Source organism: Heteronotia binoei, chromosome 11 (assembly GCF_032191835.1).
Source record: "Heteronotia binoei isolate CCM8104 ecotype False Entrance Well chromosome 11, APGP_CSIRO_Hbin_v1, whole genome shotgun sequence".
NCBI lineage: Eukaryota > Metazoa > Chordata > Lepidosauria > Squamata > Gekkonidae > Heteronotia > Heteronotia binoei.
The window spans coordinates 11,349,570-11,372,649 of NC_083233.1; the positions used below are offsets into that span (position 1 = coordinate 11,349,570).

Here is a 23,080-nt window from a genome sequence, read left to right on the forward strand (position 1 = left end):
TTAGGCTGAATCTGGGTATGTAGTAGTGTTGGCTGCCAAGCTAGCCCAGTTTACAGGGTGGGGAAGATGCAGGGACTTGTTCACCCAAAGAGTGATGAACGCATGGAATTCACTGCCACAGGAGGTGGTGGCGGCTACAGGCATAGCAAGCTTCAAGAGGGGATTGGATAAAACATATGGAGCAGAGGTCCATCAGTGGCTATTAGCCACAGCGTATTGTTGGAATTCTCTGCCTGGGGCAGTGATGCTTTGTATTCTTGGTCCTTGGGGGGCCACAGTGGGAGGACTTCTAGTGTCCCGGCCCCACTGATGGACCGCCTGATGGCACCTGGGGGGTTTTTTGGCCACTGTGTGACACAGATACCGTTTTTGCACACAGTTTACCACGCAGTCACATTCCTGTTCTCTCCACAGCGTCGGTCGGATTTCCCACTATCTGCGCCGGAGTTACAGGAAGTGCCGTGGCTTTTGCGTAGCAAACGTAAACGGCTAAAACCCAGTTTACGTTTGCTACGCAAAAGCCACGGCACTTCCTGTAACTCTGGCGCAGATAGTGGGAAATCCGACGGACGCTGTGCAGAGAACAGGAACGTGACTGCATGGTAAGCTGTGTGCGAAAACAGTAAGAGTGTTGGACTGATCCAACTTGGCTTGAACATATGAACATATGAAGCTGCCTTATACTGAATCAGACCCCCGGTCCATCAAAGTCAGTATTGTCTACTCAGACTGGCAGCGGCTCTCCAGGGTCTCAAGCTGAGGTTTTTCACACCTATTTGCCTGGACCCTTTTTAATTGGAGATGCCGGGGACCGAACCTGGGACCTTCTGCTTATCAAGCAGATGCTCTACCACTGAGCCACCGTCCCTCCCCGTCTCTTATGTTCTTACGAGTGAGCAAACCAAAAGCAACACCGAGACAGTATACCATCTCTAAAGCAAATGATATAGACTATCATATTTTGTATATAATAAAACAACAGTTTATTCCAAAGTTGTAAGTTGTAAGTCATGTCTTTTTTTAAAAAAAATATATCCTGAGTTAATCACATGCTGTTGCTGCTTCTAAGATACTAACCAGCAGCAGTGGCTGAAACACCAGTTGTGCTCACAGGCAAGATGCCAAGTAGAACCGATGCACGCAGGCGCCTTGCATATGCACAACATAGCCAGTGCTCAGGAGCACCGCTGACATCATCTTAAATAGAGCAATTCAAATAAATGTATTCCAGTCAAGTCCACAGTTATAACTGGCAGGAACACTAAGGGCATCTCACTTTCTCTCTCGCCACACGATGTCCTCTTTTCTGCCTCTGGACAGCCTTCAAAGCCTCACCTTTCCCTGCTTCCTTTTCTCCCTCCTACCCACCCACCCACCAACCTTGAACCTGCCCTTCATCTTCAGCTTGTATAGAAATATACATCTAATGACTTCATTCACACCCTTTGCCCTCTGCACAGTTGGTGCCCAAAGCAGCTTACATCGTTTTCTTTTCCTCCCATCTATCCTTACAATCCCCCTTTGAGGTGGGCTAGGCTGAGAATGCGTGACTGGCCCAAGGTCACCCAGTGAGTTTCCATGGCAGTGGGGATTTGAACATGGGTCTCCCAGATCCTAGGCTGAAATTCTGACCAATACACCCAAGTGGCTTTCATGGAGTGGACGATGTTGGAACAGCTGGGCATGGGTGAATCTTGCAAGTAGCTTGGTGATTGCTCCCAGGCCGTACCCTGTTCGGTACTCTCTCAGAGGCCAAAACAGCCCTAAGGGAGCAGAAACTAAAGATTGAAGGCTGACAATACTGTAGTTGTTACCTAGCAGCCTCTACACTGACCACTGAGAGGGCACTCATTTCTTAAAGCTAAAGGCACTGCTTGTGTTATTTGAGAGGAGAGCTAATCTTCCAGTGATTGGTTATGTTTGTTTGTTAGATTTCAGATTTTCTGCAAACCTAGGGCTTTGTTCATGTGTGCAGAAAGATCTTTGGGGTCTCAGGTTCCACAGTTTCCCTTCCTCCCCCACAACAGACACCCTGTGAGGTGGGTGGGGCTGAAGAGGGCTCTCACAGCAGCTGCCTTTTCAAGGACAACCTCTGCCAGAGCTATGGCTGACCCAAGACCATTCCAGCAGGTGCAAGTGAGGGAGTGGGGAATCAAACCCGGTTCTCCCAGATAAGAGTCCGCACACTTAACTACTGCACCAAACTGGCTCTCCTTGAAAGATGGCTTAGTGTTCACAAAATAAAGGAGATTGTAAGCCGCTCTGAGTGGTTCAGAGAGAAGGGCGGGGTATAAATCTGCAATTCTTCTTCTTCTTCCTCCTCCTTGACCTGACCAAGCTGGCTGTTGGACCTTGTGTTGCTGGAAGTCATTGGTGTAGGCACCCTTTCATGGGGTGCAGGTCGCTGGAGCATGCCAGAGTCTGGGTCCGTTAGGTTGGACCCTGGACAGATCTGCCTTATATGTTCCTGCCCTCAAGCTCCAGATTTAAGTATCCACAGATGGGGCCATGTGAGAGATTAGACATATCGATGATGATGTTCTATAGATGCTGGGCCAGGCCTCTTGAGACTCATCCAGGACTTTTTTTGAAGCAGGAACTCCTTTGCATATTAGGCCACACACCCCTGATGTAGCCAATCCTCCTGGAGCTTACAGTTGGCCCTGTATGAAGAACCCTGTAAGATCTTGGAGGATTGGCTACATCGGGGGGAGTGGCCTAATACGCAAAGGAGTTCCTGCTACAAAAAAAGCACTATTCATTGCTATTCTGCATGAGCTCAAAGAACAGCCTAGAACATTCTACCACGGCTGTCCATTGGAGGCAAAACTTGGTAGTGAACACTAAGCCATCTTTCAAGGAAATATGCTTAGGGTTGCCAAGTCCAATTCAAGAAATACCTGGGGACTTTGGGGGTGGGGCCAGGAGATTTTGGGGGTGGAGCCAGGTTGTGACAAGCATAATTGAACTCCAAGGGAGTTCTGGCCATCACATTTAAAGGGACAGCACACTTTTTTAAACGCCTGCCTTCCATAGTAAATAATGAAGGATAGGGGCACCTTCTTTTAGGACTCATAGAATTGGGCCCCCTGGTACAATCTTTGTGAAACTTGGGGGGGGGGTATTTTGGTGAGAGGCACTGGATGCTTGGTGCCTCTATTTCAAAAAACAGCCCCCCCCCCCAGAGGCCCAGATACCCGCAGATCATTATACTCGATAGGAATCAATCTCCATAGGGAATCCTGGAGCACCCAGCAGACATTTCCCTCCCCTCCACACCGCTTTCTGATGACCCTGAAGCGGAGGGAAGGCCTCCAAACCGGGGGATCCCCTGCCCCCACCTGGGTATTGGCAACCCTAAATATGCTTGATAAAGAATCCCTGCTGAGACACCAAGAAACCCAGAAAGAGCACATGTCGAAAGTCTTAAATAAAGTAAGCCATGTGTTCCAAGGCTTCGAGATCAAGACCACACAGTGGTGGGTACGTGCTTTGCTGGCATAGATATATGGGCTTTTCAGCTTAACAAATGAGAATATTTGTTTTTCCTCCTCATTGGTTAAGCTGAAAAGCCCTTATATGGCAAAAGACTCAAGGTGAACTTCTTAATAATGAATGCAAGCCAGATGGAAATCTGGACTCTTGAGAGTGCCCCCGAATGTCATAACTTGTAAGAAAACAAAAGTAGATTGTGTGGCCTATTCTGCCTTGTGCTGACACAGAGAAAACTGGCAGATCTCTTCAGCAACATTCAGACTGATTTCTCATTAGGCTAGTTCTGGTCTCAGAGCCCTCCCCCACCCCCCACCCCCCAGCGCTTTTGTCAAATTTTGCACAAATTGCCGTGGGGCTGTGACTTGCTGTGCCTCTTTCCTACAGCAAGCAAGATCCTCTGAAAACTGGTTTCTGCTTGCCACAGGATAGAGGCGGGGCAAGTTGTGGCCCTGTGGCAACTTGTGCGAAATTGGACAGAAACACCGTGGGTGGGTGGGGGGAAAGGACTCTGAGACCGAACAAGCCTAGTGAGAAATTAGTCTTACTTCTCCTGAGGGAAGTTGCCGATTAGTACAGGACTGATGGCTGACAGGATAGCCCTAAAATGCCCCAGCCTGAGGAAATTGCAAGGGCAACTCTCTCTTCCTCACTGTTGGATGAGGCTTTGCGTTCATCTCAGTCATTTGATCCCCCCCATTCCAGCATCTTGCCCATGACTGAGGTAGAAGCAGCACCAACAGCAGCAATGGCAGAGTGGCAGAGAACATACCAGGCAAAGGATCCCTTCGTGTGTGATGCTTACACTACTGTGTTCCATCTACGACTAGAGTTCAGCAGATCCTTTGGGGAGCGGAGTAGATTTGCCAGCCTCCAAGTGAGACCTGGAAAAACTGATCTCCAGTCTTTTCTGATCAGATCCCCAGTAGAAAACTAATGCTTTGAGGGGTGGATGTTATGGCTTTTTTATACCTCACTGAGGTCCTTCCCTACACTCCACCCTTAATATCCAGGAATTTCCCAACCCAGAGTTGGTAACTCTATAATAGGAAGATGTTAAGCAAAAGGAGTGCTCAGTGCTGGAAAAAAGGGGGCGTTCTGAAGGAGCAAATGTGACACAATTCTTCTTTTTAATTATTTATTTATCCAATGGATATTTTTTAACCCCCTCCCCATCCCCAGTCACCCAAAGTGGCTAACATAGACAAAGTTACAATACAGTTTGCACGAAGGAATTAAAAGCCGCAGCAAACCAGAGGGCACAGTGCTGTACGAAATTCATAGAATCATAGAGTTGGAAGGGACCTCCAGGGTCATCTAGTCCAACCCCCTACACAATGCAGGAAACTCACAAACACCTCCCCCTAAATTCACAGGATCTTCATTACTATCAGATGGCCATCTAGCCTCTGTTTAAAAACCTCCAAGGAAGGAGAGCCCACCACCTCCCGAGGAAGCCTGTTCCACTGAGGAATCGCTCTAACCCTCAGGAAGTTTTTCCTAATGTTTAGCCAGAAACTCTTTTGATTTAATTTCAACCCATTGGTTCTGGTCCTACCTTCTGGGGCCACAGAAAACAATTCCACACCATCCTCTATATGACAGCCCTTCAAGTACTTGAAGATGGTGATCACATCACCTCTCAGCCGCCTCCTCTCCAAGCTAAACATCCTCAGCTCCTTCAACCTTTCCTCATAGGACTTGGTCTCCAGACCCCTCACCATCTTCGTCGCCCTCCTATGGACCCGTTCCAGCTTGTCCATATCCTTCTTAAAATGTGGTGCCCAAAACTGAAATGTGGTGCCCAAAACTGAAATTCAGCCAAGCAAACAGAACTATGAAACCAGTCGCTCATACTGAGGTGCAGAAGACCTCATATATGAAACTGCTAGGGCCACCCCCCCCCCCTTCGCTCCAGACCTTTGGAACCACATGGTCTGGTCTAGTCCTTCCCTCACTATGGCTCCAGGCCTTTTCCCAGAGGGTTGCCAACTCTGGGTTGGGAAAGAGAGCCTGGAGAGGGCAGGATTTGGGGAGGGCTGGACCTCAGGAGGGTATATAATGCTGCAGAGTCCACCTTCCAAAGCAGCCATTTTCTCCAGGGGGACTGATCTCTGTTGTAATTCTGGGAGGTCTCCGTGCCGCACCTGGAAGATGGCAGCCCTCCATGGAAGACTGTCTATCCCAGAAAAGTTTCTGCCGCGACATGTTTTTTTAAAGGAGCTAGAGAAATTATTGTCATTTTAAGAGACTTCCGGGAGCTGTCTCTTTCTAGCCTGCAGACACCTTTAGAATTCTGGGAAAGGGTGGTGGGCGCAACCACAAAATGGCTGCCAAAAAGAGGCAAAGCCAACCACAAAATGTCAGGGATTGAGATGATGGATAACTCCAACGGTAACGGTTCAACATTTCAGGCAGGATGTCCTTTTGAATGAACACATTGTTTAAAAATATTTGCTTGCTTATACACTGCTTCTCTGAATCCTTGCTGGCAAAAGCCCCGCCTACTTTTTGAACACTTGGTAGGCACCAGGAGAGGAGTTGGTGGGCCCCATGGCAACCATGGCACTACCCTGAGGATCCCTGCTCTGGCACATGAGCGAAGCCCTACCAAGCCATTGGTTTCAGGCATAGAGCAAGACTTGGAAAGGAAGCTCTTCCCTGGACTGCAGGGCAGGAGCGTCGGAAGCCAATGTCTGGTCTGTGTGGAATGGCAGAAGAGAGGATGATGGCCCAGGGGACCTGTCGGACTGGGCTGAGATTGGGCGCCAGCAGGCCTGATTTGCATGAGAAGCGCAGTATAAAAGGAGGGGAGGCCTAAGAGAGGTGGACAAGAGAATCCTGTTAAGCGACACTGCCACCTAGTGAACAGACAGCGGCCCATTTTTCAGCTTTCAAAGCTGTTACGATGCAGCCAAATGGCAGTGGTCCCCTCAACAATTTAGGTAGATGTGAAATTGGGGTGCCATTGAACTGTGAACGCTCTCAGGGCTACGGCTGGATATGGCTGGGGCTGTGCTGGCTCACGGCATTCGTCTCCTGAACTTGACCTCCCGCCCACCAGCAAGGACCCAGCAGGAGAGTTTCCCAAGTAGGGTTGCCAGCCTCCAGGTGGGGCCCAGAAGTACAGCTGATCTCCAGCAGCAGCTTCAGAGGGCGGACTCTATGGCAGGGGTCCTCAAACTACGGCCCGCGGGCCAGATGCGGCCCGCTGAGGACGTTTATGCGGCCCGCCGGGTTATGGCAAAATCAGACCGGAAGTGACGTTCGACCTAAACTTGCGTTAGCAACGCACACTTCCGGCACTGGGCTGAGGCGGCGGAGACAGAGTGTGAGGTGATACCGAGGTGAGGTGAGTTCCCAGGCCGGGGTGTGTGGTGTGGGGAAGGGAGAGAGATGCAGAAGACGGAGAACTGACGGCCCGCGGCCTTGTACAGTAACGGCAGTCCGGCCCTCCAACAGTCTGAGGGACAGCGAACTGGCCCCCTATTTAAAAAGTTTGAGGACCCCTGCTCTATGGCAACACGGCCCTCCTTAGCTCCATTCCCTCCACAAACACCATCTCCGAATCTCCCACAGTGGAGGTGACAAGCTAATGTCCCCCCCAGGCATCAGCCTCGGATCTGCAGGAATTTCTGAGCAAGGAGCTGGCAACCTGTTCTCGGGGAAGTCAGCATGGGGAGAGCTGCTTTGTTTGCTGCAAGGCCCAGCACTTTGGGGGTCCGAGAAGCCCCGCATGGAGGATCCCATGCAAGCTGAGGCCTGGAGCCTACCCAGGTTTCCTACTGGCAGAATGAGAGGGTGGTTGTTGATCGCCCGCTCCACTGGAGCCTGCCATGCCCTTTGCAATGACCATTGGTCCTCTTTAGCGATGCTTGAAGTTCTAAGCGGTTTTTCTGCCAGTTTTTGGTCATCTTCATCTTCAACTGGAGACATCTCAAGATTCAGGCAGGCTGCAGTTGCCAGCCTCTAGGAAAGTCCTGGAAATCTCCTGGAATTACAGGTGATTTCCAGATGGCAGATATCAGTTCCCTGGGAGAAATGGGCAGCTCTGGAGGGTGGGCTCTATGATCTAGGGTTGCCAGCCTCCAGGTGAGACCTGGAGATTTCCCGCTTTGACAACTGATTTCCAGCTGGCAGAGATCAGCTCCCCTGGAGAAAATGGCTGCTTTGAGGGGTGGGTTCTGTGGCATTGGACCCTGCTGAGGCCCCTCCCCTCTCCAAACCCCGCCCTCTCCTGGATCCACCCCCAAAGTCTCCAAATATTTCCCAGCACAGACCTGGCAACCCTATATTGTACCCCACTGAGATCTCTCCCCTCCTCAAACCTGCCTTCCCTAGGATTCACCCACAAATCTCCTGGAATTTCCCAAGCCGGAGTTGGCAACCGTAAGACAGCACGGCCTCCTCCAGATTCTGACGCTCCCTCTTGGGTCCCTCTTGGAACAAAACTGCTTCAATAAGTGGGGGGGACGTAAAACAAACACGTTGCCCGTAGGGAGAATGCCTGCTGGAAGCACGCTCATTTTTTATTAACCATTTTGCACAGGGCGAGTGTGTGAATAATTGATGCCGAGCAGAAGCCGTCGTTGGAACGCAGGGAGCAGCTAGCAGCATTTGGCGTTTGATTGGGAAAGCTCTGGTTTGCCATTGGCACCCGTAAATGCTTGTATGATCCCAGGTGTCAGGGGTGGGAGAGGCGGGCACAAAAGCGGATCTCTGAGCTGCTCCAGCAGCATCAATGGGATCGGAGGCTTCAAAGAGGTGGCTGAAACCTGACCGGCAAGTCTCCATTCAACGCAATCAAAGCCAGGAAGTGGAGACTTTAGACTTCCTCTCCAGTTTTATAGCTGAGCAACTGGGAACCTGGGAGGATTTTCTGGGGACTGGAATTCCTATTTCCTGCCACTCTCACACTCCCCCTGACTCCAGGTTCCACCACCCCCCCTTGCTGCCAGCCTCATCCTCTCCCACTCACGAGGCTGGTGGTGTCTTGCCCTGCTGCCTCAGTGTTGGGTGCCATTTGGGGGTTGGATCCCAAAGGGATCTGCTGAGGCTGGGTGAGTGGGCGTCAACGTGGCAGATGAGGTTCAATGTGGCCAAGTGCAAAGTAATGCACATTGGGGCCAAGAATCCCAGCTACAAATACAAGTTGATGGGCTGTGAATTGGCAGAGACTGACCAAGAGAGAGATCTTGGGGTCGTGGTAGAGAACTCACTGAAAATGTCAAGACAGTGAGTGATTGCAATAAAAAAGGCCAACGCCATGCTGGGAATTATTATGAAGGGAACTAAAAACAAATCAGCCAGTATCATAATGCCCCTGTATAAATCGATGGTGCGGTCTCATTTGGAATACTGTGTGCAATTCTGGTCACCGCACCTCAAAAAGGATATTATAGCATTGGAAAAAGTGCAGAAAAAGGCAACTAGAATGATTAAAGGTTTGGAACACTTTCCCTATGAAGAAAGGTTAAAATGCTTGGGGCTCTTTAGCTTGGAGAAACGTCGACTGCGGGGTGACATGATAAGGGGTTTACAAGATTATGCATGGGATGGAGAAAGCAGAGAAAGAAGTAGTTTTCTCCCTTTCTCACAATGCAAGAACTCGTGGGCATTCAATGAAATTGCTGAGCAGCCAGGTTAAAACGGATAAAAGGAAGTACTTCTTCACCCAAAGGGTGATTAACACGTGGAATTCACTGCCAAAGGAGGTGGTGGCAGCTACTAGCATAGCCAGCTTCAAGAGGGGATTGGATAAAAATGTGGAGTAGTGGTCCATCAGTGGCTATTAGCCACAGTGTGTGTGTGTGTGTGTATTTTTGGCCACTGTGTGATACAGAGTGTTGGAATGGATGGGCCATTGGCCTGATCAAACATGGCTTCTCTTATGTTCTTATGTGGTGGTGGAAAGGGCTGTCAAGTGTTAGCTGACTGGTGGTGACCCTGCAGTGTTTTCAAGGCAAAAGACATTCAGAGGCGGTTTGCCAGTGCCTGCTGCTGCATAGCAACCCTGGGATTCCTTGGCGGTCTCCCATCCAGGCCTTGAATTCAGCAGCTCCTGAACCTTTCTGAGGGTTCCCCCTCTTCCTCTCCACCTACCTTGTCCATTGAATAGTAGGTGCAGCTGCATAACAATCTCTGGATTAGGAGAGCAGACAGCCAGCCAGCCACCAGGGGCTTTGCCACGCCCCCAGCAGCCCTCATTAACGCCTGGAGAAGCTCACGCCACCCTTTCTCCACTTCTGTGATTTTGAGTGGCGGGTGGCTTGCTGGCCTTTTGAATGTGGGGGGGGGGCAGCCAAGGAGAGCCTCAGATGTGCAATGGCTGCTTGGGCTGGCTCGATCTCTAGCCAGCCCAAGCAGGCCTCACTTGCCTGGGGCTCTCCTTTCTTGAGTCGGGTTCATGGGGGCAACATATGCTAATGAGTTATGCTAATGAGCTCCACCACCTGTTTTTCTACAAAATGACCCCTGCTCCCATCCAAGTACTAAACAGGGTTAGCTTCCGAGACACAAAGGACAAGGTAAAGTGCGGTCAAGTTGCAGCTGACGTACAGTGTGTCAAGCATGGTGAAATTCCATTGATAATTGATTGTTTTAGGGTCCTGCCTAAACCTGGTCTGTGAAGTGTCATGGAGAATCCAACTTTGTTAGCTTGTTATTCTTTCCCTTCCCCCCGTCTTGCTTTATGGCTTAAAATTAGAAGTAGTGAGAAACGAAACCAAGTAATCAGCACCTTCCCATACATTCCGTTAAGGGAGTACGAGACATCTGGGGAAAGCAAGGACGAAGTCCTGATAACGCTATGGGAACGTAGACATTTATGATAGTTTATGTGTGAATGCTACCCTGCAACCCTATCCCTTGGAATCCTTTTGAAGTAAGCCTTAAAAGTATTGTAACAATGTATTGACTTCATTATTCTCAAGAACCTGCTATACCAAAGTATCGGTCTATCAATAAACGTAGTCTTTGTATCAACTTCGACTCGTCATTGAACCCGCATGCTTGACACGGTGCCCGCGTAGTGTTTCCAAAGCAAGAGATGGTCAGAGGTGGCTTGCCGTTGCCTACCTCTGTGTGGCAACCCTGGACCTCCTGGGTAGTCTCCCATCAAAGAACTAACCAATCCCGCTCAGCTTCCAAGATCTGACAAGACCGGGCTAGCCTGGGCCCTCCAGATCAGGTAGCATTTGGGTCCCTACCGCAACCCAAAGTCGCACCTGACCTCTGGATTCCCCCCCCCCGCTCATGTCTGTGCATGTGCTGTCGCCACTTGCAATTATTTAAAATCGTATTAGATGCTGCCTTGAGGAGGCGCTTCTCTGTTCAGTGGTGATGGAGAAATACTGGCTTGCACCCTCCAAACTGGGTGCAAAGTTTCCCCTCCAGGGCAAGGAGCCTTCCTCTGAAGGAAGAGCCTCTTGCAGGAAAGGGTTATGGCAGGGGTGTCAAACATGTGGCCCAAGGGCCAGGTCAGGCCCCCGGAGGGCTCCTATCAGGCCTGCGAGCAGCTGGCTGTCTTTTGCTTCCTTCCCCATCTCTCTTGCTTCCTTCTGTATCACAGCTTGCTTGGCCAGGCTTGTTCAATCGCACAGGAGCTACAGAGCAAAACCTCTGTTTTCTCCATTGGCTTACCAGCACATGAAGCAATTTACGTACAGAAGTCCACAATACCCAGCCATTTCATGTTTTCCCCTGGATCTTAGGCTCAAAGCATTGACCATGAGATTTCTGTAATGAATGTCAATACATCAAAAGTCGGTTTGCAACTTACAGACACACACCTGAGCAACACTTGAACAGCATACTCAAAATTGCTGCAGTGCAGACATTGTCTCCAGATTTTGATGCAATAATTCAGAGCAAGAAGTGTCTAAAGACCCAGAACATGATCCATGTAATACATTTTGTTAGGACTAGACAAATGACAAGTAAGGCCTTTTTTCTTCCTTTACATAATATTGTGATTTCCAGCTTCCAGTCATTGATGCTAAAAACATAAGAGAAGCCATGTTGGATCAGGCCAGTGGCCCACTCAGTCTAACACTGCGTCACACAGTGGCCAAAAACCCAGGTGTCATCAGGAGGTCCACCAGCAGGGCCGGAACTCCATAAGCCCTCCCATTGTGGCCCCCCAAGCACCAAGAATACAGAACATCACTGCTCCAGACATAAAAAAACATAAGAGAAACCATGTTGGATCAGGTTAATGGCCTATTCAGTCCAACACTCTGTGTCATGCAATGGCCAAAACCCAGGTGCCATCAGGAGGTCCACCAGCAGGGCCAGAATTTCAGAAGCTCTCACACTCTTGCCCCCAAGCACCAAGAACACAGAGCATCACTGCTGCAGACATAAGAGAAGCCACTTTGGATCTGGCCAATGGCCCATTCAGTCCAACACTCTGTGTCACAGTGACCAAAACCTAGGGGCCATCAGGAGCTCCATCAGCAGGGACTGAACTCCAGAAGCTCCCCAGGCACTGTTGCCCCTCATGGACTTCTGCTCTTAAGTACGTAAAAGAAGCCATGTTGGATCAGTCCAATGGCCCATCCAGTCCAACACTCTGGGTCACACAGTGGCCAAAGCCCAGGTACCATCAGAAGGTCCACCAGTGGGGCCAGAACTCCAGAAGCCCTCCCACTGTTGCCCGAGCAAGCACCAAGAATACAGAGCATCACAGCTCCAGACAGAGAGTTCCATCTATACCCTTTGGCTAAAAGCCACTGATGGACCTCTGCTCTGTATGTTAATCTGTGGACAATCCCCTTTTGAAGCTGTCTATGCTTGTAGCCGCAACCACTTCCTGTGGCAATGAATTCCATGTGTTAATTATTCTTTGGATTACTTACTCTTTGGGTAATGTTGTAGCCCTTTATTATCTTCCCACTAATAAAACTTTTTCTGAAAGCTCAAAAGAAAGATTTTAGAAGTAAGGAAGGAGATACTAACTTAGGAGTTCACAATGCACAGGGGTCAAGAAGACTATCCCATAATGGTCTTCCTCCCAAAGTCAAAATATGAAGAAGTTTGACCCCATTGTCTCTGTCTCTAGGATCTAGATACTTTCTGTCTTTGGGGGCCATTCGTAACTGGAAGATAGATTCACTGTGTGGTTTTGAAATCTTTAATCCATGTCTGCCATGTTCTCCTGTTCCCCATTTTATCTTCACAACAACCCTGTGAGGTAGGTCTGGCTGACCATGTACGACAGACTCAAGGGGTACTTTCACACACACACTAAGCAACACACTTCCAATCCACTTCTAGATCCTTTGCGACTGGATTTTACCGTGTGAAATGGCAAGATCCCCATGCCAATGGTCCCTGAAATGGATAGAAATGGCCTTATTTAGCGTGTGTGAAAGAGTCCCTTATGGTCACCTAGCAACCTTCTACGGCAGATTGTGGAGTCGCACATTAGAGGCACATGACAGGTTCTTTTAAAGCTCTTTTCTTAGTGAACCCCGCCTGGCACAGGGTTTTCTGATGCCCTCATTTTTGACATGCAACTCCCATAATCATCCCCAGGTTGGGGGACAATTTTCAAACACCTGGCATTATTTTCGTACAACTTCTGTGTGCCGCAAAGAGAGACATTTGGCTTCCACTCCAAACAGCATGGGGGGGGGGAGCGGTGGAATAGGGTTGCCATTTCAGGTTGAGAAATACCTGGAGATTTGGGGGATGGAGCCTGAAAAGGGTGGAGTTTGGAGAGGGGAGGGTCTTAAGGGATGTATAATTCTATGGCTCCCACCTTTCAGGTCAGCTGATCTCTATCAGCTGGAGATCAGTTGTAATAGAAGATCTCCAGCTACCACCTTGAGGTTGGCACCCCTGGGAGGGGTGTCTGGAGTTTATCTGATCCAGCGTGTAGAGACAGCCAGTGTGGTGTCGTGGTTCAGAGTGTCGGACTAGGATCTGAAAGACCCAAGTTTGAATTCGCGTTCTGCCATGGAAGCTGCCTGGGTGACCTTGGGCCAGTCACTCTCGGCCCGGTCTACCTTACAGGATTGTTGTGAGGTTAAAACAGATGAGAGGAGAACAATGAAAGCTGCTTTGGGTCCCCGATGGGAAGAAAGATGAGGCATAGAGTAAATAAATAAAAATGAAATAATATTCTGATTCTTTAATTTTAATTTGGGGCATTTGAACTCCCGATGATCTTCCTGAAGTTCTGCTCTGGGAAGACCTCACCTGGAGTCTTGTGTTCAGTATTGGGCACCACATTTTAAGAAGGATATAGACAAGCTGGAAGGGGTCCAGAGGAGGGCGACGAAGATGGTGAGGGGTCTGGAGACCAAGTCCTATGAGGAAAGGTTGAAAGAACCAGGCATGATTAGCCTGGAGAGGAGGCGGCTGAGAGGTGATAGGATCACCATCTTCAAGTACTTGAAGGGCTGTCATATAGAGCAGGGTGTGGAATTGTTTTCTGTGGCCCTGAAAGGTAGGACCAGAACCAATGGGTTGAAATTAAATCAAAAGAGTTTCTGGCTCAACATTAGGAAGAACTTCCTGACCGTTAGAGCGGTTTCTCAGTGGAACAGGCTGCCTCGGGAGGTGGTGGGCTCTCCTTCCTTGGAGGTTTTTAAACAGAGGCTAGATGGCCGTCTGACAGCAATGAAGATCCTGTGAATTTAGGGGGAGGTATTTGTGAGTTTCCTCAGCGGAACAGGCTTCCTCAGGAGGTGGTGGGCTCTCCTTCCTTGGAGGTTTTTAAACAGAGGCTAAATGGCCATCTGACAGCAATGCTGATCCTGTGAATTTAGGGGGAGGTGTTTGTGAGTTTCCTGCATTGTGCAGGGGGTTGGACTAGATAACCCTGGGGATCCCTTCCAACGGTATGATTCTATGAAGTCGGTAGCCAATTTCGAGACCACTTTCTGATGAATTATATCTAAGACACCGATCCTTTAATGGCTACAAAATCAGGGTGTCAGCAAGCCAAGAGATTGGGTTTGGGTGGCATTTCGTTTGGATCAGGGCCATGCGTAGGGGTGGGTGGAATCTTTATCTGGAGGCCTTGCAAGTTCTGCTGAGAAGGCAGGCAAGGCAAGGAAGGCAGCAGTCCTAAGGAGAATTTCCTGGCGGGAAGACCCACTGAATATCACAGAGCTTCGCTCTGCTCCACACAATGTGGCCTTTTGGCTCAAGCCCTGCGTTCCTTTCACCCTGTGCTCCTTTTTGCGTCTTGCCAGTTTGGAACTTGATAACCGCTCTTGTCGTTGCATGCCATCCGGACCAAAAATAGGATCACGCTGGTCCACCTAAAGCCTCTCTGTCCTCACAAAGGGGTCCCCAGCCCTGTCCCTGGACCCCTACAGCAAATTGCTGCTGGTTCTGCGTTGCTTGCCGAAGTTCACAGGGGCCTCCGCGTAGTCTGAAGCGAAGGGCCATTGATTCCTGAATCCTGAAAGATTGCCTTTGCTAGGAGGTTTAATCTCACAATGGAGCCATTGTGCAAAAGAACAGTGCCAAAAGAAAGGGAGTACCAGGCTAGCAGTTTTTGTTGTTGTTTTAACCAGGAGAAAGGCTAAAGTTAGAACTCTGTGCTTACAAGCCGGCTGTCATGCTGTTACCAACCCCAGCCCTGCCTATAGGAAAGGAATGCCAAAAATCCCACAGACGAGCCCTCCTTTCTAGTATTCTCCTTAGTTATTTATTTTTAAGCAACAGGATGTGAGCAGGAAAGCTCTTTGTCAGACGTGCTCCAGGAATCAGCCAAAAGAAAGCACCAGTGTCTCCTTCCAGATGTGGTTCTCTTGTCCCGCGAGACTCATAATGAAATTACCGCAAGCCGAATTTGTGGAGGGGGAGAGAAGAGCAAAGTTATTGTATAAACCTCCCCGCCGATGACTGCATTTTGGTACAGTCCAAAGAGTTTGCAGGTTAATAAAGCCAAGTTGTGGTTTGTTTGCAGTATTGATTTAGGACTTTCAGTGCCTGCAATTGCATGACAGCTTGGGAAGACACCCCCCCACCCCCTCCAGAGGAATCAGGATAATCCAGGTAAGAGCAAATTACAAGGATCGCTTTTGCAGTATTCATTCATTAATTTTTCCCTGTCCAAAACACAACAGTGAAAGAGCCGAGATGCTTATGGGGTTGATGAATGAAGTCAGCCTTTTCTGGCAGCAGCAAAATGGATTAAATTGCACCGTGCACGTTTTTAAGGATTCGGTGCTGTGCGCACTCGGGGAGTTTAAAAAGATTTCCAGTGGAAGCGCCATCACGTGGGCACTGATCCTGGGCAAAGTCTATCTTTACGTCAACTCTGTTCAGTTCTGCAGGCTGCACTGGAAAGAGTCACAGGTGGTATCGGAGGGTGGGAGGCTCTTTTTGGAAATCTTACAGCCATTTCCAGCTTTCTAGATCGTGAAAGCTGGAAAATCCTGCATTTATGACCATCTACAAATATTGTCTGCTAACTGCATGTGTTTGTGGAGCACTTTCCTTATGCCCCATATTAGATTATTCAGCACGATGCCCAACTTGCGGCTCGCCAATCCAAATGCAACCAACAGCCACATAGTGAGTGCTGCCAGAGTCTCGAAAGGGGCATAGCCAGCCTTTCTCACTAGGCAAAGTCATAGAATCATAGAGTTGGAAGGGACCCCCAGGGTCATCTAGTCCAACCCCCTGCACAATGCAGGAAACTCACAAACACCTCCCCCTAAAGTCACAGGATCCTCATTGCTGTCAGATGGCCATCTAGCTTCTGTAAAAACCTCCAAGGAAGGAGAGCCCACCACCGCCCGAGGAAGCCTGTTCCACTGAGGAATTGTTCTAATGGTCAGGAAGTTCTTCCTAATAGAATCATAGAGTTGGAAGGGACCTCCAGCGTCATCTAGTCCAACCCCTTGCACAATGCAGGAAACTCACAAACACCTCCCCCTAAATTCACAGGAACTTCATTGCTGTCAGATGGCCATCTAGCTTCTGTAAAAACCTCCAAGGAAGGAGAGCCCACCACTTCCCGAGGAAGCCTGTTCCACTGAGGAATCGCTCTAATGGTCAGGAAGTTCTTCCTAATGTTGAGCCGGAAACTCTTTTGATTTAATTTCAACCCATTGGTTCTGGTCCTGTTTTTCGGGGCCACAGAAAACAACTCCCCACCATCCTCTATATGACAGCCTTTCGAGTACCTAGGAGGGCTTAAAAGGAGTCCACGGTTCAAAAAAGAGAAGCATGTAGAACCTCACCACCAAAAGTAAGTTGGGGAATACATGTTTTTGTAGTTCTGCAGTTTTCAGTTACAATAAACTTCTTCAGATAAGTAAGACCTTCTTTAAATCTTTCCCATCTTATGATGCTGAAGTTACTCTACGGTGTTCATAATCATATATTAGCTAAAGGAGGATTTTTAGAAAATCTAATAAGGGTGAGATCCAGTGTGGTGTCCTGGTCAGACTAGGATCTAAGGGACTCAGGTTTGAATATTCATGAAAGTTTGCTGGGGAACCTTAGAGGTCAGTCACCCAATCTCAGCCCAACCCATCTCCTAGGGTTCTCATCGGGAGGAAAGGAGAATGATGTCAACCACTTTTGGCCTTATGAGAAGAAAAGACAATAAAGAAAAGTCAGGAATGGATCAGTTGGACAAGCCAGTGGTCACTTAAGGTACCCAATTGGTTACAGGGGCCATATTACTCCAACCTTGACCCATCCACACGGCTTCCAGTTTGTTTCCAGACAGTATTCATGGTGCTGCTGTTGACCTTTAAAGTCTGACTTGGCTTTGGGCCAGCATGCCTGAAGGACCACCTACAAACCAACTGACCACCGCAGTCACCTTCTGAGGCCCTGCTGCAGGTGCCCTCCCCTTCTAAGATTAAGTGAGTGGCATCCTGGGAGAGGAGGAGGAGGAGTTGGAGGAAGAGGAGGAGTTGGATTTATACCTTGCCCTTCACTCAGAATCTCAGAGCAGCTTACAATCTCCTTCCCTTCCCCTCCCCACAACAGACACCCTGTGAGGTAGGTGGGGCTGAGAGAACTCTGAGAGAACTGCTCGAGAGAACAGCTCTGCGAGAACGTCTGACTGACCCAGCTAGCTGCATGTGAAGGAGGAGTGGGGAATCAAACCGGGTTCTCTAGATTAGAGTCCGGCTCTCTTAACCACTACACCACAGCGGCTCTCAGAGGATCTTCTCAGTTGTGGTACCAAACTCTGGAACTCCTTCCCCTGAGAGACTAGCCTGTCCCCTTCTGTTGCTGTCTCCTGCCAGCGGGTGAAGATGTTTCTGTTTCAGCAGACGATTCCTTCAGTGTGTGTGTATATATATATATATATATATACATTTGGCCGCTGTGTGACACAGAATGTTGGACTGGATGGGCCATTGGCCTGATCTAACATGGCTTCTCTTATGTTCTTATGTTCTTATGTTCAGTGATCCCTCCTTTCTGCCCTGTGCTTTCATTTACTGTTTTCCTCTTTTTGTATGTGTGTTATCCTAATGATATGCTTTTGCTTGGTTTTAGTAGTTTTTAAGATATGTCGTTATGATATGCTTTTTATAACTCTATTAGCTGCCCAGATGAGTGCAGAAAGGGTAAGGAACGTTGTCAGTATATCGGGGGCAACGGCACAGGAGGAGGAAGGGGTACGTGCTCTGGAGTGCCGCTGTTGTGATCCAGGTTCAAGGCAGGCTGCTGAATGGTGACTCTGGAGCCCGAGGGGGGGCTCCCCACTGCCCCAGCCTGACTACAGCCCTGGGCTTGATGCAAAACCTTCCCATATACTTTGCATGCAGCAAAAGTGAGAGAGAAGAAGATGATGAAGAAGAAGATATTGGGTTTATATCCCGTCCTTCACTCTGAATCTCAGAGTTTCAGAGCGACTCACAATCTCCCTTATCTCCCCAGACCCCCCACAACAGACACCCTGTGAGGTGGGCGGGGCTGAGAGGGCTCTCCCAGCAGCTGCCCTTTCAAGGACAACCCCTGCCAGAGCTATGGCTGACCCAAGGCCATTCCAGCAGCTGCAAGTGAAGGAGTGGGGAATCAAACCTGGTTCTCCCAGATAAGAGTCCGCACACTTAACCACTACACCAAACTGAGAGCGAGACAGAGACAGAGAGGCTTGCTGAGTTTCTGGGAGATCACAAAATGTGGCCCATTCAGCCAGATGAGTGAGCAGGTTTCAAAGAAACAAAACAAACACTTGAATAAGAAGTGACTTCAGATGAGCGGTTTCCTTGGCCTGGCCTACCTGACAGGGTTGTTGTGAGGATAAAATGGAAGAGAGGAGAATGATGTTAGCTGTTCTGGGTCCCCACCGGAAAGAAAGGCAGGGTATAAATTCAATCAAGTAATTGATACTACTACCGTTGCAGCATTTATACAGCAGTTCTCATTGTTCCAGATGCGTCACATCCATTATGTTGGAATGATCACCAATCCTATAACATAGGCTAACGTGGCCTTATAACATAAGACAGGCACAGAAAGAGAGAGTGGTTTAGGGCACCCGGTAAATGACGTGGGAAGGGATTGACGTTTGGGTCTCCTGGACCCGTCTGACACAGACTAGTCACTCAGAGGAAGGAGCTCCAGAGTTTTGGTACCACAACTGAGAAGATCCTCTGAGAGCCAGTGTGGTGTCGTGGTTAAGAGTGGTAGACTCTAATCTGGAGAACCAGGTTCGGTTCCCCCCTCCTCCTGCGCTCGCTCTCAAAATACAACAAAAGTTTATTTAATACTGGTTTTATTATTGGATTATTATTTCCAGGTCTTTAAACGGACTTTATATTTGTGTCTATTAGGTAGTTATCTTGTTTTAATATTTATTGATGGAAGTAGACTTGAGATCCTGGTTTTAAACAATTTTATTAATAACATACGGTAACAATGTCTGTTTATATCATTACTATCCCTAACCCATATGAAGTAGACTTGAGATCCTAACGCTAAGAGGCAGTGGAAAATTTCTCCTTTTTTCAGTTTATTACTTCCCTCCCCCAAAGAATTGTTCTAATGCAAAGTTGCAACAGCAGAATTAATCTCCTAAATTCCACACGTTATTATGAAAAAGGAGATCGGCGACTTGCGGAAGCATAAATAGAAAAGTAAATAGACTTAATGTGTTTAATAATTAAAACATTGTTAGATTATTTAAAAACACAGCAAACAATAGAACTGGGACAGGTTATGTATTCGAATAAGAGGGCAACAGCATTCCCTTTTGTACCGTCGTTCTTAAGAATCTAAAAGTCTCGCTCTGAACTGGCTTCTTGCTTTCGCATCATATCGACAGGGTAGTAAATAAATGGCCTTATTCGAATCTCTTCCTCTTGCTCAGACGGAGCGGCATGCATTCCTCAGCGAAGCCCTTCAAAGATCAGAAGTATCGAGAACTTAAGCTACAATGCATTGAACAAAAGAAACTCTTTGAAGACCCCGAATTTCCAGCTTCTGACGCATCTCTTTTCTACAGCGGCCCCCCGCCCAGGAAAGTAGAATGGAAACGCCCAAAGGTAAACATGTTGCCTGCAGGGATAGTAGACTAATCTTTGCGTCTCGTTCTTTAACAGGGGTTTGGTGGTGGGAAAGTGCCATCAAATCACAGCTGGCTTTGGGGAACCCTGTTGGGATTTCAAGGTGAGAGATATTCAGAGGTGACCTGCCTTTGCCTGCCTCTGCGTAGCAATCTCTACTCTGCTGGGCTTATTTCGTTCCTGCAGGGCATGCAAGGCAGAGTTGCTGAGGTTGGCCTTTGAAGAGTAATCCACATGGCTTTTTTTTGGGGGGGGGGGTGCTTCTTGACAGAGCAGCTCCTCAGTGGGACAGGCTTCCTCAGGAGGTGGTGGGCTCTCCTTCCTTGGATGATGATGATGATGATTTTGCAGATCATCATCAGAGCCGGTTTGGTGTAGTGGTTAAGTGCGCGGATTCTTACCTGGGAGAACCGGGTTTGATTCTCCACTCCTCCACTTGAAGCTGCTGGAATGGCCTTGGGTCAGCCATAGCTCTGGCAGAGGTTGTCCTTGAAAGGGCAGCTGCTGGGAGAGCTCTCTTAGCTCCATCCCCCACCTCACAGGGTGTCTGTTGTGGGGGGAGAAGGTATGGGAGATTGTAAGCTGCCGTGAGTCTCTGATTCAGAGAGAAGGGCAGGGTATAAATCTGCAATTCTTCTTCTTCTTTCTCCTCTGAAAAGGGTTTTAATGGAGCTGAGAAAGCAGAAGAAAGGAAAGCAAAATAGGCTTGACTAACAGTGTTATGAGCTGTTTTGTGGCTATATATCCTAGACAGGCAAGCCTGAGGCTCAAAGGGAGTGACTATCATGCGCCTCTTCTGCGTCTGCTCTAGCCATGGTGATGTATACAAAACAAATCACAGCAGAGTCTCTTGCAAGACACTTTCTTGCGCAACTTAACTTCCAGTGTGCCGAAAGACGAGGTTTTGGGCAGTGCTGAATCTACCCTGGCCTTTTTAAAAATGTTGCCTTTTTCTCTAAAACTAGATGCAGTGTTGGGCCTTTGTCAGAGTGACCTGGGTTCAAATCCCCGCTCTGCCACGAGGAGCAGAAGGTGACCTTGGGCCAGTCCGTTTCTCTCGGCCTGAATTACCTCACTGGGTTGTTGTGAGGATCAAATGTGAGGGGGTTATGGCTACCTGCACTCTTTTCAGGAAGGGTGGGACAAAATTTTAACATATTCAATGAGGTCAGTCAGTCAGTCAGTCAGTGATATTTATTACGGCCATTAGACCATCCATGTACAGAAGAAAAAATACAAAACAAAAGTTAAAAATTAAAAGTTGAAAAGTATGCATTCTTGTATACAAGCAGAGAGGAGAAATATGAAATATACCAATTATTCAAGTCCAGTATTCAAACCTGGTTAAATGAGGCCTAAAGGTGAGGTACAATTCACACATGGCGTTCAACAGGTGAAACGAAGGTTTGGAGAGATTTAAGCTCCCACAGTCTTAAGCTCCTTGGCCAGATTTCTAAGATTCCTGAGTTCAGCTTTTTGAGTTCTAAATGCTTCTTGATATTCATTCGGAAGCTGGATTCCAGGGTATGCCTTAAACAAAAAAACCCCTTGTTGATTAATTTTAAAGCAAAAATCCCCTTAAACTTCAGCCCACTAAATTCAATAACTTGAGAGACAGTGTGGTATAGCAGTTACAGTGTCAGGCTAGGATCTGGGAGAACCAAGTTCAAATCCCTACTCTGCCACAGAAACTTGCAGGGTGACCTGGGGCCAGTCACATACTCTGAGACTCACCTACCCCACAGGGCTGTTGTGAGGACAAAATGGGGAGGGGAGAAGAATATTGGGGTGAAAGTTAGGCCATAAATAAAGCAAACAAATAAACTACATCTTGCTTCCTATTGTAAGTTTACAGCAAGTGTTTGGAACAGAGCTGAGGCCCAGCTTTCTCAGGCTGCCACACCACAGCTGGCAAGCCATGGGAGCCATCTGGCGGGACTGGCACTGCACTGATATCATTTCTGCTAAAAACAGGAAGTGATGTCATGGACCATCTAGGAATTGCAAGAATTTGATGGTGTGTGATGCCAACACACACTGCTGCTCCCCCTCTTTCCTCCTGCCAGTGCTTCAGTCCCCACCAGTGGCCAATGAACGGGAAGTCTCCCCCTTTATCAGGAGGCCTGGCAACCCTATGAAGGAACCAAGCTTAATAATGTTTTAATCCTGCCCCCAACCATCTGGTATATCTCCTGCAAACAGCAGATTCATCCTCAGGTTACCAAACTCCCTACCACCACCCAAAAACACACACCCCCTTGAATTCCCCATAATGGGGAATACTGAAAAAAAAAATCTAATTTGGGGAACATACGTTCAAATTTTTGCAAGCCAATGAAAGCAAGAAGAATCTGAGATCTTCTTCACTCCAGTCATGCCCTTCCAAGTTGTCTGAAGTCAGCAGCTTGCTTAGGATTGCTTTGCGTGACTCCCTCCTTCTGAAACATGCAGCAGCGTCTATGGTGGGGAGCAGAACTGGTGGCATCTTCATTGAAGATCAGCCAGCCAGTTACATAAAAGGTAGGTAAAGGTAGTCCCCTGTGCGAGCAAGCACCAGTCGTTTCAGACTCTGGGGTGACGTTGCTTTCACAACGTTTTCACGGCAGACTTTTTACGGGGTGGCTTGCCATTGCCTTCCCCAGTCATCTATACTTTCCCCCCAGCAACCTGGGTACTCATTTGACCGACCTCGGAAGGAAGGATGGAAGGCTGAGTCAACCTGGAGCCGGCTACCTGAAACCAGCTTCCGCTGGGATCGAACTCAGGTCGTGAGCAGAGGGCTCTGACTGCAGTATTGCAGCTTTAGTGCTCTGCGCCACAGGCCAGTTACGTAGCAGGTTGGAAATGCGAACTGGGTAGGGTTGCCAAGTCCAATTCAAGAAATATCTGGGGACTTTGGGAGTAGAGCCAGGAGACACTGGGATGGAGCAAGGTTGTGACAAGCATAATTCAACTCCAAAGGGAGTTCTGGCCATCACATTTAAAGGGACCTCACATCTTCTAAATGCCTTCCCTCCATTGGAAATAATGAAGGATAGGGGCACCTTCTTTGGGGGCTCATAAAATTGGACCCCCTGGTCCAATCT

At 48.4% G+C, this 23,080-nt stretch overlaps 1 protein-coding gene across 1 annotated transcript in view; it reads left to right on the forward strand.

Moving 5' to 3' along the window:
• The first annotated feature begins 15,077 nt into the window (after nt 1-15,077).
• Nucleotides 15,078-23,080, forward strand: part of CAPN6 (calpain 6) — a 130,049-nt gene continuing 122,046 nt past the window's right edge. Inside the window, exons 1-2 of the mRNA XM_060249791.1 lie at nt 15,078-15,507; nt 19,799-19,973. Coding sequence (XP_060105774.1) covers nt 19,809-19,973 — 165 coding nt within the window. The 5' untranslated portion in view covers nt 15,078-15,507; nt 19,799-19,808. The remainder of the gene's footprint in view (nt 15,508-19,798; nt 19,974-23,080) is intronic.